General features: G+C 50.5%; 1 protein-coding gene across 18 annotated transcripts in view; it reads right to left on the bottom strand.

Moving 5' to 3' along the window:
• The window catches only part of MYO18A (myosin XVIIIA), a 101,238-nt gene that overhangs the window by 85,845 nt on the left and 231 nt on the right, over positions 1-15,162 (bottom strand). For 13 of the 18 annotated variants that reach the window (XM_086359961.1, XM_086359982.1, XM_086359968.1 and 10 more), the window contains exon 2: positions 1,658-2,738. In XM_086359961.1, coding sequence (XP_086216087.1) covers positions 1,658-2,656 — 999 coding nt within the window. In that variant the 5' untranslated portion in view covers positions 2,657-2,738. Of the gene's footprint in view, positions 1-1,657; positions 2,739-12,668; positions 12,857-14,444; positions 15,096-15,162 lie in introns of those variants that run through there. The other 5 variants (XM_086359964.1, XM_086359966.1, XM_086359963.1 and 2 more) reach the window with 5 other exon arrangements.

The following is a 15,162-nucleotide window of genomic DNA, read 5'->3' as shown; positions in this document are numbered from 1 at the left end:
CTAAGGACAAAACTGAACAGCATCTGGGATGCCAGGCCCAGGGCCCCTCAGAGGCCTGTGCTGTGGTTCAGCAGGGAGCTGGCAACAATCTCCCAGAGGGGATTCATTCTTAAAGAGGAAGAAAATTCCATCTGTTAAAAGCAATATTACCCTGGTAGAAAGCAGAGAGACCCGTGGTATGATCATGGTATGATCTCTGGCTCTGAAATAAAGCCTACTCCCTCTAGGCCGTGGTTCCCTGAGTTCAGTCTAGTCTGATGGCTAACACATAGTAGGTGCTTGATGGGTGTTTCTGGAATAAATGAGTCCCAGTCCTACCCTGGATTCCATGACAGGCTCCCTCCCCCTCACAACCCTTTCCTGACTAGCAGAGCATCCTGACCCCACCAGCCCCAGGGTAGAGGAAGGTCGGAGACCTGACTCCAGTGCTTCCTGCCAGAGCCTAACCCTGCTGCTCCCAGGCCCTCCAGGCCCAAGATGCTGCCAGACTGAACAGCCAACCGAGTGTCCACTTCCCCTCCCTGGGAGAAAGCTAGGATGGGGACTCTGCCTGCTTCCTTAGCATTTCCTCCCACTTTTGACTTTGACACATCTGGCCGGTCACTTAGTGCTGAAAGGTCCCGGCCAGGCTATGCAGTGGTCAGGCTGCAGGGACCAGATCCAGACAATCCTAAAACCCACAGGCAGGAGAAAGGGAGGGCTAGAGCCAACTTATCCCTCATGGATTGTCTCTAGGCAGAACATTCCAAACTGATATGTAGCCACCCTATCAAAAGTCCCCTGGGGTTAGAGATATCCATTCCCCTAGAGACCTGCTCACACATCTAATCTCAGTGTCTTCTGCTCCTATGTCACCCCTTCCATGGCTGTTTTGTGTGGGCTGGATATGAGTTGAGATCTCAGGGACAGTCAGGTCATACTATCTCTGTAGGCTAGATCCCTGTTACCTTTCCAGGGCTGTGCTTTTCTTCTTCCAGGAGATAATAAAGACTGTTGGAGCCCAAGTGATCTTTATAAATCAGATCCAGTCACTCCCCTGCTGAAAATCCTACAATGGTACCATTTCACTGGACTAAAATCTAAACTCCTACCATTATTTACAAGGTCCTCCATGATCTGGCCCCTGCTTATCTCTGCAACCTTACCTGGTGTTCAGCTCCTCAGTTGCTCAGGGGTAAAAGGAGGCCTGCAGTCATCTCCCCAAGAGCTATACTAAAGCAGCCACACATTACAGATGTCCCATGTGAGACCTGATTTAAAATAATTTATCTTTTTTTCACCTCCAATACATAAAAAATGGAAATCCTATATTTTAGTTCACATACCAGTCTGGACTAGTAGTAGTCCAGAGTGTCTCTCATAGCTGGAAGTGGCACATGTTAGCTTTCTCAGTGCCTCAATTTAGGGCTCAGGACATACAAGCCCACGCAGGTATCACACATTCTGTATTGCAGTGTATCACATCTGCTGGGGTCACTTCTCCCCACAGGCCAGATAAGTTGTCCCAGAGCCCAAGGAGTGGATCGCATCACCCCTCGCACTTGCTAGGCTCTAATGATAGCTATTGGGTACCCCAACCAAACTCCCAGGTACAAACACCAGAGAGGCCAGCATACCCAGTCCCCGCTCACCCCCGGCTGCCCAGGCAAACACTCACATGGGCTGGCTCCCTGCGGAGTCCCTCCACGCTCCGCAGCCAGCTCTGGCTGAGCTCGCTGAGCTCTGGGATAGGCTGCACCTTGAGCCGCACGCTGTCCCCAGACTGCCGGATCATCTCCACAATCTCATCCCTGGACTTGTTCTCCACCTTGAGTCCATTGATCTCCACCAGACGGTCACCGGGCACCAGCCCCAGGGCCAGGTCCTTGGTGCCCGCGCCGGGCTCCGCAAAATGAACCACCCGCCGGTAGACCTGGCCTTCGGGCCCCCGATCCAGCATGGTGGTGCGCCGCAGGGAGAAGCCGAAGTCCCCGGTGGGCCTTCGCAGCAGTTCTAGTTCCCGGAGGGCAGGGGGTGGTGGGGGCAGCACCGGGGGCAAACGCAGGTCAGCCGGAAACCTCTTGGTCACCAGCTCCGGGGCTCGGGACCGAGGTCCTGATCGAGGGATACTCAGGCCGGGATGCTGCGTCAGTTGTCCCTCCAGGGTCCTCACCTCCACCTGCGGAGATGGGGCGGCAGAGTGCTCTGAGGGGGTGGAGGTTTCCGACGTGCTCTCGTCCCGGCTACGCTGGGAGAAGGAGAAGCGCTTGGCGATCATTTGTGAGTTCTGCTTGGCCAGGGAGCCGAACTTGGCCGCCCGCTGCAGCACCGAACCCCGCCCGCCGCCTTCCTCGCCCTTGAGGTCATCGCTGGAGCTGGCTGTGCTCAGGTGGCCCGAGTCCAGGACGACGCTGCCCCTGTTGCTGTCTGAGTCGATGTCCGTCAGGTGCAGGTCCGAGCCGCTGGCCACCTTGATGGGGATGGGGTTGGAGATCTCCAGGCGCGTCCTGGAGTCGCGCTTGGAGGAGCGGTTCAGGTTGAAGAAGCCGCGACGCAGGCTCATCTCTTCCAGGCTCCGCAGCTCCGCCGCCGACATCCGCTCCTTCTTCTCCTTCTTTTCCTTCTTCTCCTTCCGCCCGCCATCTTTGTCCTTGTCTTTCTTCATGAGGTTAAACATGGTGGGGGCGCTGTTTCCAGGGGTGGCACCCCCAGAGGATTACAGGTGCTTAGTACAGGGCCCTTGTGCCCCGCCCTTGCCGCTGCAGACAGAAACAGAGAGAGGTTATTTCAGCAGAGCCCAGACATGGCCAACCAATGAGCACAACTGCCCCTCACCGAGTGCCAGCTACGTGCCAGGGGCTCTGTCTCACCCAATACTGTCTCGAGGTGACCCTCATAACACTGCTATGGGTGTTCTTGTTATTGTTGTTCAGTCGCTAGGTCGTATCCAACTCTTTGCGACCCTCATGGACTGCAGCACACCAGGCTTCCATGTCCTTCACTATCTCTGAGTTTGCTCCAACTCATATCCATTGAGTTGGTGATGCCATGGATAGGTCTATCATTACTCCCATTTTACAAACAAGGAAACGATACAAGTTTGTAAAAGCCCAGACTTCAAAATCTTATCATTTCCTGTAATCCCTGATAGACCCACGCTTAGGTGTACACAGCATGGCATCTGGGAGCTCTAACCTCCTAGTTAAGAGGATGCTGTTGGGGCTTCCCTGGTGGCTCAGTGGTAAAGAATCCGCCTGCCAATGTAGGAGACACAGGTTCAATCCCTGGTCCAGGAAGATCCCACATGCCATGTGGAGCAACTTAGCCCATGCGCCACAACTACTGAGCCTGTACTGTAGACCCTGGCAGCTGCAACTGCTGAGCCCATGTGCCACAGCTACAAAGCCCGGGGGCCCTAGAGCGGGCACACCCTAGAGCCCGGATCCCCGACAAGAGAAGCCACCACAATGAGAAGCCTGAGCACCACAGCTAGAGAGTAAGCCCCCACTCACCTCAAGTAGATAAAAGCCCATGCAGCAATGAAGACCCAGCATAGCCAAAAATAAGTCAGTAAATAAAAGTATTTTTTTAAAAAAAGGATGCCATCAAGCCAACCTGGGACCTAACTTAAGATTCAAACACAAAGGAACAAGGCAAGTGACCTTCCACAGCCACTGTCCATTAAGGCACCAGACATCACATGCTCCTGGGCTCGTTCCTAAACCTGCTACCCCTGAAGCAGCAGCCTGAGCCACCGCTGGACAGATCTCAAAGAAGCAACACTTATTTAATGACTGCCACTCACCAGGCATAATGCCAGGCCCTTTACACTATCTCATTTGAACCTCACAGCATCCCTGCAAGGTAGGTATCATTATCTCTACTTTGCAAATGAGAAAACGGGGCTCCGAAAATTAAGTATATGTTAGTTGTCACACAGCTAGTAGGTGGCAACTGCAGGATTCAATGGCAAATGTTGTTTTCTTTCTAGGGCCTGGGCGCCCACAGTGAAGCAGGGAGGGAAGTAAGGGGGAAGTTCCAGACTGAACAGAAGACAGACAGCTGCAAGGTGGGGGTGGGGTGGGGTCTGCTGGATAAACAGGATCCTGAAAAACTCACATCCTTTTCCCCAGACCGACACCTAAATATAGCCTTGGGAAGTAAGTTGTGGCAGCCAGAGAGAAAAACCTAGCTCCAGAGCTCTAGTGTTTATGAGACCAACCTCCTCCCATCCCCAAGCACACTCAACTGGGGACAGGACCAGAGAAAAACCTGGTGGGGGTGGAGTTGAGAGAGGTTTCCTAGTTCTAACCAGCAGGGAACAAGAAGTAGGCCATACCGCCTAATTAGAAATTAAATGTAATTTTTTCTCTCTCTGTGAAAGCTTCCTGTTCTGAGTTCTAGACCCAAGACCTGCAAGCTTACTCTTTGCAGCAGTGAGCTCTGGCCAAGCCCTGGAGAGGCCCTTCCTCTCAGTGCACCCCATCCTCACAACCAAGAGGGTCTTCCGGGCTCCCCATTCTACTGAGGATTCCCAACCCAGGTACAGTGCCTAGGAAGGCTTCAAGGGCCAGGAATGCCCAAGGGCCCTGGGGTGCTGGTTGATTGTTTCTGCTCCACCCAGCGCCCTGACCCATGTGGCTCCTGAGAGATCATTGTATCTTTTCTAGAGCAGCACTGTCCACAAGAAATATAATTCAAATCATATGTGGAGTTGTAAATTTTCTAGCAGCCACATTAAAAAAAAAAGGTAAAAGGAAATGGGTAAAATTAACAATACCGTTTATTTAATGTAAATATATCCAAAATATTGTCATTTCAACATGTTATTTATATAAAAATATTGAGATATTTTACATTCTCTTTTCCATATTAAGTCTTCAAAATCCAGTGTGTGTTTAGCATTTAGAGCATGTCTCGATTCAGACAAACCACATTTCAAGTACAGTAAGTCCCCTACATATGAACAAATTCTGTTTCAAGAGCATGTTTGTAAGTCCAGTTTGTTCACAGGTCCAACAAAGCCTAGGTACCCAACCAACACAATCGGCTATATAGTACTGTACTGTAATAGGTTTATAATACTTTCCACATAAATGATATGTAGATAAAAAAACACAAAAAATAAAGAAAACATTACTCTTACAGTACTGCGCCTGGAAAAGTATAGTAGTACAATGCAACCAACAGCTGGCATATAGGGGCTGGCACGCACATTTGTATCTTTGAAAGTTTGCAATGTGAAGGTTCTTAAGTAAGGGACTTACTGTATTTGACAATCTGATTTGTGGCTATCAGATTGGGCAGCACAAGCCTAGAGAATTCTTCTGTTGTAGAGCATATGCAAAGAGGTGGGAAATCTGGCCATCAGCTCTCTGTGGACCTAGCAGGTACCCTTCTCCCCCTCTGACCTCAGTTTCTACCTGATAAAACAAAATTCCCTTTGAATTGTTTCGTTCTTACTGCTCCATGCATAGTACCTGGGGGTGGGAAGCCAGGAAATCAATCTAAGGGCCCAAGAAGTACAAATCCAGGAACAGCCCTGGCCAGCAGCTGCACCTGGACTGATACAGGGTGGCAGAGTGCTTGGATCAGGTATTGTCTCTTCAGGCCTCTATTTCAACATAGGGAGTCTTTCTCTCTCCTCCTGAATGCTGATGGGGGTGTGGACAGACCTACCATATATTAGGATGAAGGATCTCTGGCTGATCACTGCTCATCTTACCTCTCATCCATCACTACCTGCATGCTCTTAAAAGGCTAGCTTAGAAGATGGTTCCAGAGGGACCTGGGGGGGAAATGGGGAAAGAAACCCACCCTGGGGACTTGGAGGGAACAAACCAGTATCTTAGCCCCAGTTCAACCACAGAGAACCCAACTGCCTCCAATGCTGTCCCACCAACACACCTTTTAGAGTCTCCAGTTCTCACTCTGCAGTCCTTACCCAATCCTGGCTCTTTGCTGGGGGCTAGGTATCTGATCGGTATCAACGGAAAACAGCCCCAGAATTCTAGAATCTTTGGGCTGTCTCGGCAAAAGCTTGTCCCTCACTGTCATTGCAGCCGGCAGAAGCCGCAGACGGTCACAGCAGCAGCACGGGGACGGTGCTGGCAGGAAATGTTAGAAGATCTGGTATCTAGGCCTGGATCTGCCAACAAATCACTGGGGGACCTTGAACCTGTCACTTTGCTCAAGGTTGGACGACATGATCTAGGTCTCTTCTAGCTCTAAAATTCCAAATATCTAAGTCTCCTGTGGACACAGGTTATTTATTAACTTTCTGCCAAAGTCACCCCTCTCTCATCCCAATCCTTGGGGCCTCTGGAAACTAGATCCATTTCAGCCCTTTCCTCATCACCCCCTGTCCTGCCACTGTTATCTCCACAGCTCACAAGATCCCCCCTCCTCACTGTTGTCCCACCAATTGCCAGGCCTGGCTGTGGCCTGGGTTCTCTCCTGTGCCCCACGTTTAGAGCTACTGGCAGCGTCCCCCTCCAGGGTCAGACCTGCAATACAGCTGCAGCTGTTTCTTATGTCTCAGAGCCTAGTTTGCCAGAGACCTGGGTTCTGTCAACTTCCTGTAGACCTTGGACTTTGCCACATCTCCTGTCCTCAAGTTCAAAGTCTCTGGTAGCAATGATATCATTACCTCCGGACTCCTTTCAGGCTGCAGTTTCTACCTGCCTCCCCTTCATCTCTCACTCCCTCCAGTGATGATAACTTTTTTTGATCCACTTCTCTGCCTTTCACCCATCACCCTACTCCAGGAGGTCTTTCCTAATTTTAAGTGGAGGAAAGGTATGTATGCAAATTAGGATATGTACCTGAATCATCTTGACCGTGTGTGTGCGTGCGTGCGTGCGCACGCTCAGTCACTCAGCCATGTCTGCCTCTTTGTGACCCCATGGACTGCAGCCTGCCAGGCTCCTCTGTCCATGAGATTTCTCAGGCAAGAATACTGGAATGGGTTGCCATTTCCTCCTCAGGGCGTCTTCCCAGCCTAGGGATCAAACCCACATCTCCTGCATTGGCAGGAAGGTTCTTTACCACCACACCATCTGGAAAGTTCCCCATGTCGACCCTACTATCCCCCAAATCTAAGCAGAATACCATTGACTCAATCAACTCAGCTGCTTTATCACATTAAGACATAAAGCATTTTGAAGACAAGGACCATTCAATTCAAATATGCACGTATCGGGCTTCCCTGGTGGTCCGGTGGTAAAGAATCCACCTGGCAGTAGAGGAGACACCAGTTTGATCTTTGATCTGGGAAGATCCCACATGCCATGGAACAACTAAGCCTGTGCTCCAGAGCCCAAGAGCCACAACTACTGAGCCCAAGTGCCACAACTACTGAAGCCCTGCACCCTAAAGTCCGTGCTCCACAACAAGAGAACTCAATAAGAAGCCTGGGCCCCGCAACTAGAGAGAAGTCCCTGCTCGCCACAACTGGGGAAAGCCCAAGTGCACCAACAAAGACCAACACAGTCAAAAATAAATACAGAAATAAAACTTAAAAAACAAATATGCATCAATTCAATGTACATGGTCACATGATGGAATACTGCTGCTGCTGCTAAGTCACTTCAGTCGTGTCCGACTCTGTGCAACCCCATAGACGGCAGCCCACCAGGCTCCCTGTCCCTGGGATTCTCCAAGCAAGAACACTACTCAGCAATAAAAAGGAAACAACTACTGATACACACAACAAGGATGAACCTCAAAAACATCTCTTGCTGCTGCTGCTGCTAAGCCAGTACAGTTGTGTCCGACCCTGTGCAACCCCATAGAACGGCAGCCCACCAGGCTTCCCTGTCCCTGGGATTCTCCATCTCTTAAGTGACTATAAAAGAAGCCTTGAACTACTATTTGGTACTATTTATATGAACTTCTGGTATAGTCAAAGTAACCTATGGGGAAAAAAAATCAGAACAGTGGTTACCTCTGGGAAGCAAGGGTGGGTTGGGAGTGGGAATTGCCTGAGAAAGGGCATAAGGGGACTTTTGGGGGTGATGTTCATGTTGCATATCTTTTTTTTTTTTTTTTGGGAGAGAGCCCCAAGGCGGGCGACCGGAGCCCTCTCTGGTCACAAGCTGGAGCCTGAGGCCAGGCCTCATCCCCCCATGTTACATATCTTGATAAGGACTAGGCTTAGGAAAGTTACGACCAACCTAGACATCATATTGAAAAGCAGAGACATTACTTTGTCAACAAAGGTCTGTCTAGTCAAGGCTATGGTTTTTCCAGTAGTCATGTGTGGATGTGAGAGTTGGACTGTGAAGAAAGCTGAGCGCCGAAGAATTGATGCTTTTGAACTGTGGTGTTGGAGAAGACTCTTGAGAGTCCCTGGGGCTGCAAGGAGATCCAACCAGTCCATCCTAAAGGAGATCAGTCCTTGGTGTTCATTGGTAGGACTGATGTTGAAGCTGAAACTCAATACTTTGGCCACCTAATGCGAAGAGCTGACTCATTTGAAAAGACCCTGATGCTGGGAAAGATTGAGGGCAGGAGGAGAAGGGACGACAGAGGATGAGATGGTTGGATGGCATCACCGACTCAATGGACATGGGTTTGGGTGAACTCCGGGAGCTGGTGATGGACAGGGAGGCCTGGCGTGCTGCAGTTCATGGGGTTGCAAAGAGTTGGACATGACTGAGTGACTGAATTGAACTAACAGATGTAACAGTTATCAAGAAAGATTGGTGCATTTCATTGGATGAAATACTCAAAAGACAAAAAGAATTATAAACAAATACTGAACTCTAGTTTATGATATGTATGCTAATGTTTTGGGGGAAGGTATATTTATGTCTGTTATGTACTTTGAGATGCATCAAAAATGTAAGATGGAGGAATTCCCTGGTGATCCAGTAGCTAGGACTCAGCACTTTTACTGCAATGACCCAGGTTCAATTCCTGGTCAGAGAACTAAGATCCCACAAGCCACGCAGTGTGGCAAAAAAAAAAAAAAAAAGTAAATAAAGTTAAGATGGCTTAGGGTTGTATCAAGGGATAAAGATGTGGTAAACAGGAGAGTTAAGTGTTCACTGTGGCTTCCCAGGTGGCTTGGTGGTGAAGAATCCACCTGCCAATGCAGGAGACAAAGGAAACTCGGGTTCACTCCCTGGGTCAGGAAGATCCCCTGGAGGAGGCATGGCAACCCATTCCAGTATTCTTGCGTGGAGAATCCCATGAACAGAGGAGCCTGGTGGGCTACAGTCCATGGGGTTGCAAAGAGTCACACATGACTAAGCACACACACACACAGTGTTCACTGTAGAATCTAGAAGGTACTGTAAAACTCTAACTTTTAAAAATGTTTGCAGAGCTTTGTGATAAAATGTTGGGAAAATATATATATTTATCAAGCACCTTACCAAATACAGGGAGTATAAAGATAAATAAAATTCATGAAAGAATTTAGGCTTCGGGTATCAGGAAATAAAGCTGAGAACAAATTTGAGTTAATATTGAGGCAATTTTGGGCAAGTCACTTAAGGTAATGACTTAAGTCATTTTTTTTTTAATGGAGATAATAGTACCTGCCATTTAAGCCATGGGAATTAAATGAAATATATATATATATATATACCTTTCATAAAATGCCTAGCCCAGACTAAGCCCTCAAAAGTGGTACCCAATAATAGCAGGGCACAGTCTTGCCATCTAAATGGGATGGTAGAGAGGGTGATGAAGTACACAAATGACTATCAGCACCAGTATGACAAAGTAAGTCTAGACATAGAATCTTTTTTTTTTTTTTACTGTGATGTGAGACACACAGGATCATAGTTCTCTGACCAGGGATCCAACCTGTGCCCCCTACATTGGAAGCTCAGAGTCTTAACCGCCAAAATGCCAGGGAAATCCCTAGACAAGCAATCTTAATGCTGGACAGGACCTTTGTGTATGGAAAGTAAAGCCTAAAGAAGTGAAAGCAATCCAGTGAGAACAGGGCCAAGCTGGATCACACTGGCTCAAGTCCAGAGGCCCCATAAAACTACTGCCAAGATAAGGACGAGCAATTCATAGTTGCAGAAATATAAATGGCCAACAAACGTGAACAGGTATTCAGCCTCAATAATAATCACAGATGTATGAAGTAAAACAGAGATATATTGTGTTCACTTAGCAATTTAGTAAAAAGTACCAAGATTAATAACATCAATCAGAGGATGAGAAGCAGGGTGTCTCATACATGTTGATGAGAATATAAATTGATATAAGAAGGGCAGGTTTGTAGTATCTATGAAAATATTTAAAGATATATATTCTTTGACAGGGCAATTCCATTTATAGGACATTATAGATATATTCACACAATAAATGGGGTTAATCTTTGCAGAATTGTTTGTAATAGCAAAATTCTGTCGCTCTAAATATCCATCACTAGGGTAATAGCTATAATTATAGAACTAGACAGTTATTTAAAAGAATGATGTAGATTTGTGTATACTGACCTGGAAAGATTCTATACTCTCTTGTTTAATGAAAAAAAGAAAGCTGCAAGATAGTATATAATTTTTACTAAGAACTTTTAAGCTATGTATATGTGTGCATATATACACATGTGTATTATGTATAGTATTTCCACATGGATAGAAAAATGTATACTCTGGGAAAGAGACAAAGATTTTGGGAAAACCAAAGGAGACTTCTGTGTTTTGTCTATATTGTTTTAATTATTGATGGCGAGAATATTTAGCTGGTACGGGTACGTGTGTGCACACCTGCATGTGTTCACTTACGCCTAGGGCCTTTAGATAGTGGATTATGTATAAATTTCCTTCTTCATGCCCTTTATTTCCCACAGAAAGAAAATTTATATAAAATTCTATTTATATAAAATATATGTATTAAACTATAAATACATAATATATAAAATATTCATGACAAGCTTTTAAAAAAAATAGCCTGGAAAGATCCATTACACAAATATATCCGTGATTTTCTCTGTGGAGTAGTGGCAAAGAGGGGTAACACTTGTAGACTTGCTACAGATGGAACCTTTTTTTAGCATGTTACTTTTGTGATTTTAAAGTTCAAAAGAGAAAAAAGGAAGGTTTGACAAAGCAGTAAGCAATCCATTTAGCGTTACCACTGTAAAGGGGTTTGCAAGGGCAAGTTCAAAGCTTGCTTTCTCATGCTTTGAAAAAAGTGACTTGAGGGACTTGGTTAAAATAGATCTCATTGCTGTCTTGTGGCTTTAAGTCGGGGACAGATTTAAATGGGTCACCCTGCAGCTGGCAAAGCAGAAACCCCAGGAAATGGAAACTATAACGTTAAAATCCCAAGACAGGGCGCCCAGACTTGGCTGCTGCGGGTGGATACTTAAAACGATCAGTCCCCCCATTCTCACCGCCCCCCAGCACGGCACTCATAAATAAATACAAAGGAAATACTTTCCCGAGAGAGCCGGCCTCTCTCGCTCGGCCTCTGACCTCCCCGAGGCCTTGATGGGTAGCTAACCCGGCTCACCCGCCCGCACCGAGCAATCGCAGGAGTGGCCCGGGGTGGGGGGCTCCCCTGGCACCTAGCCGGGCCCCAGGACAGCGCAGGGTGACGCCTGTCGCCGCCGCGGAGCCTCTTCCCGGCGGTGCTGCTGAGCCCCGCTGCGCCCCGTGACTCACGGCCGGGTCACACGGAGCTTATCTGGCTCCAGGTGTGCTCGCTCAGTCCGTCTGCACGCTTCTCACATGACATCAGCCGGCCCGCCCGCTCCCCGCCCAGCCCGCCACCGCGCGGGGAACCTCGGCCCTGGCACCTCCAGGCGGCCCGGTCCGGGGCAGCCGCGGCCCCGCGGCGCCTCCGCAGCGATACGGTCTCCCCTGGAACGCAACCATCCCGCAGGTCCCGGGAGAAACAAGTGCAGGAGCTACGCCAGCAGCCCCGCCAGGTCCCCCGCGGCTCTTCCAGGTGCGCCTCCTCGGCCCCACGCGGGGCCTGCCGCAGCCCGCAGGGCACTAACCTCAGCTGACATCCCCACACCCCACCTCCGGGGTGACCTTGAACCAGTCCCGTCCTCTCTCTAGACCTCAGCTAGTCCAACTCCAAAATCTCCAGGGGCCTGAGACTTCAGACATGGCCTTTGCCGAAGAGGTATTCGGTTCAACCACACACGGCAGGTTCGAATCCCGCTCTCCTGCTGACTGGCTGCATGACCAACAGCCCAGTTATCCGACATCTCTGAATACTAGAGAATAACAAAAACAATTCCTTGAGAGTGACTCTAAAGTACTTGGCTGAGAGAAAGGGCCCTGGGCCCTATAAAATCGTCAGTCCACAATTTAAACTGCTGCCTGACTGTAAACTATTTGAAATGTCAAGGGAATGTGTATAATTTACAAGCCACACAATTCCTACCTCAAGGGAAAAGACAGGAAAGTGGGGGTGGGGGGTGGGGTTTTCAGGTCTGCTCCCCACCCTTCCCAATCCAGCTCCCACCACTGCACCACCTCACCCTCTAATTTAGGCTGCCTCAAAAAATGGTGAAGGGGGTGGGCGGGGAGGTGCAGTGAGCAGGCCATAAAGAACCCCAGGGCCTGATGCAAAGCAGAACTTAAAAGCTCCATCAAGCCCCCAACCCAAGTCCGGGGGAAGCCTGTTAATCATAGCACAGTGTGGGCTGGGCCCTCCGGTCCCCTCAAATGTTTAAACTACATGGGGCCAGAGCCCCTCGGTTTTACCCGCCACATCCAGGAGAGGCCTAGGACAAGGCCTGGGCCCCAGGGCCACCCACGGGACCCTGCTCACTCAGATGCTCTGGCTCCAGTCTGTGGTGTCCACTCCAGGTGAGGGAGGTCTGGCAGGGGACTGACCTCTGGTTGAGAAAGAGTCAGCACAGCCCTGCTGCCCTGGAGACCTGTGACACAGCAAGCCTGGATCAAGGCTTCCTGAGTTCCGACAACTCTCTGCTCCACCCAAGCAGGTTGGATTCTCCCTTTCACACAAGCCCCAGTTCTGCCCCTCCCAGTCCACCTTCAGATGTCTGCCTCTGGGGGGACACTGGAGTTTTCAGATTCAGCTTTCTGAAGACACACGCACCCCTCAATGAGCAGCCACAAACTCATCCAATGAAGGGGGCTCCAGGCAACAGGCTGGCTGCCCCAACTGCCAGGCAGTGAGGTTAAGGGAGCAGGCAGGATTCAGGAAGGGCATATACACTTGAAGGCTTCTGAGGACAGCCTGGAGCATGAGAGGAAGCCCTCGGTCACATACCCTGGCACCTGAGCCAGGCCAAGAGACTATAAACAAACCAGATATTCAGAGCTGCCAGGCGCCAGGTCATCGATTGTTCAAAGCTCAAAGCTCCCACAGGAAGTGACCATCAACATTCCCCTCCTCCCTCACCCACCCTGCACTCTCACCTGTGACCCTTCTCATTCCCCTAAACCCCCCAACACAATAGTTTTCCCCACCATCTTCTTGGAATTGAGCCCCAGCTTCAATGTTCCTAACCCCAAATGGACAAGCACACCTCCACCCGAGGCTATATATAACCAACCAGTCATGTCCAGCAACCAGGAGGATATTTCCTGGAAAGTCTTCATCACAAAAGGACAAAGGGGAAGCTGGGGAGGTGGCAGGCCACTGACAAAGAGCCAGTGAGGTCTGTCCGGAAGCCAGAGACTTCAGGAGAGTAACTTTCAATATCCCCAAATAGAAAGCAACTTCTGAGCTAAGAGGGTGGAGAATAGGAGGCAAGGCAGAGCCCATTGCCATGACAACAGGATACCAACCTGCCCAAGAAAAGGGCTCCAGACCTGGCAAGCACCTGGAAAGGCAGCTTGACCATCTAGATTCAATGTCTTGCTAAGGTGATCTTGCTCTTAATCACCTGGACGACCTTTCGTCCTGACCAGCCTGACTGCAGTGCATACACACTCAGCTCATTTAACTCTTTATACGGGGGTTTTACTAGGCCTCCTCAGCCACCAGCATACCAGGCACTCCAAAAGACAAAATGAATCCATATAAATCATTGCCATAGTGAAGAGCGGAGCAAATGCGATTCCATAATTTGGGGGGAACCATCTGAAGGCAGGAAGACCTTAGGCAGGAGAGCTCCTCCTAGGAAACATCCTCCCAGGCCTCCGTGCACAAACACAAACCACGAGGACACTGCCAAACACATGCCCCATTGGCCAAGTGACCAGGCAAAAGGAGCACCGCTTCAAAACCCAGCTGGCAGCCTTCCCCATCCTCCCCCTCCCTACTGGCAGCCTCTCCAACTAATCAGCAGGACACATGTGCCTTGCAACAGGGTGACGCCCCCAGCCCCCAGTCCACCCCACCCCCAACAAAGCCCCAATATGCAGTGTGTCCCTGCAGGCCTTATCTCAGCCAGGAACAGCACCCACTCTTTACCAGGCTGGGTACCAGCAGCACCCCCAGCAGGGCGGGGCGGCGTGCGGGGTTGGGGCGGCGGGGGGGGGGGGGGGGGCGGCGATCGCGAACCTTACCACCTCCCCTTCCCATTGGTGAAGCAACTGGCATGACAGGTTCGCAGGGCGGGGCGTCGGGTCAGTCTCTCCCAGAGGCCTGGGGCAGGCGGGCCGACCTTCCCACACGTACCCCACCCCTTGGCAGGGAGAAGCGAGGTGAGCTGCCAGTTGCAGGGGGCAGCCTGCACGCCCTAATCCCCGCAGCCTACGGTTCACCGCCCCCACACCACCCCCGACCTCATCTTCTGTCCCAAGGAGAGGGGGCCCAGGCAAGCAGGGTCTCCATTGTTTTGCCAGCTGTCTGGCAGCTGCTCCTTTGAGAGGAGCCCGGTGTCGGCCTGGCAGTGAAAGGGTTGAAGGCCGCTGGGAGGGATAAAGGGCTCTTCCTCCGAACCTCGGTCCATCGGTCTGTCGAGGAGGGTGCCTGGGACTGGCCTCAAGAATTCTCCTTACACCCCCAGGCTGCAGCCTGCACCCCGCAGCTCGGGGCCACCTGGGCTCCCCCCAGCCCCGAACCCTCCCAAACTGAAGGCCACCCTGTCCGGCCTCCCAGCGCCGCTCGAGCAGGCAAAGGGGCGGGAGCTCGCCCTCCCGCCCCGCTCCGGATCGGCCCCGCGTCCCCGGCGCCGAGCTTCGCGGCGCGGCCAGGGACCAGAGCCGGGAGTCCGGGCCGCCGCTTCCAGGGGACAGGAGAGGAGGAGGAGGAGGAGCCGGCGGGCCCCGCCGCCCGCCCGCC

This window comes from Bos grunniens, chromosome 19 (genome assembly GCF_055505025.1).
Source record: "Bos grunniens cultivar Pamir isolate PY7600 chromosome 19, Bosgru_T2T1.0, whole genome shotgun sequence".
Taxonomy (NCBI): Eukaryota; Metazoa; Chordata; class Mammalia; order Artiodactyla; family Bovidae; genus Bos; species Bos grunniens.
The sequence above is the reverse complement of the archived record's forward strand: the minus strand, read 5'-3'. Positions and strand labels throughout refer to the sequence as shown.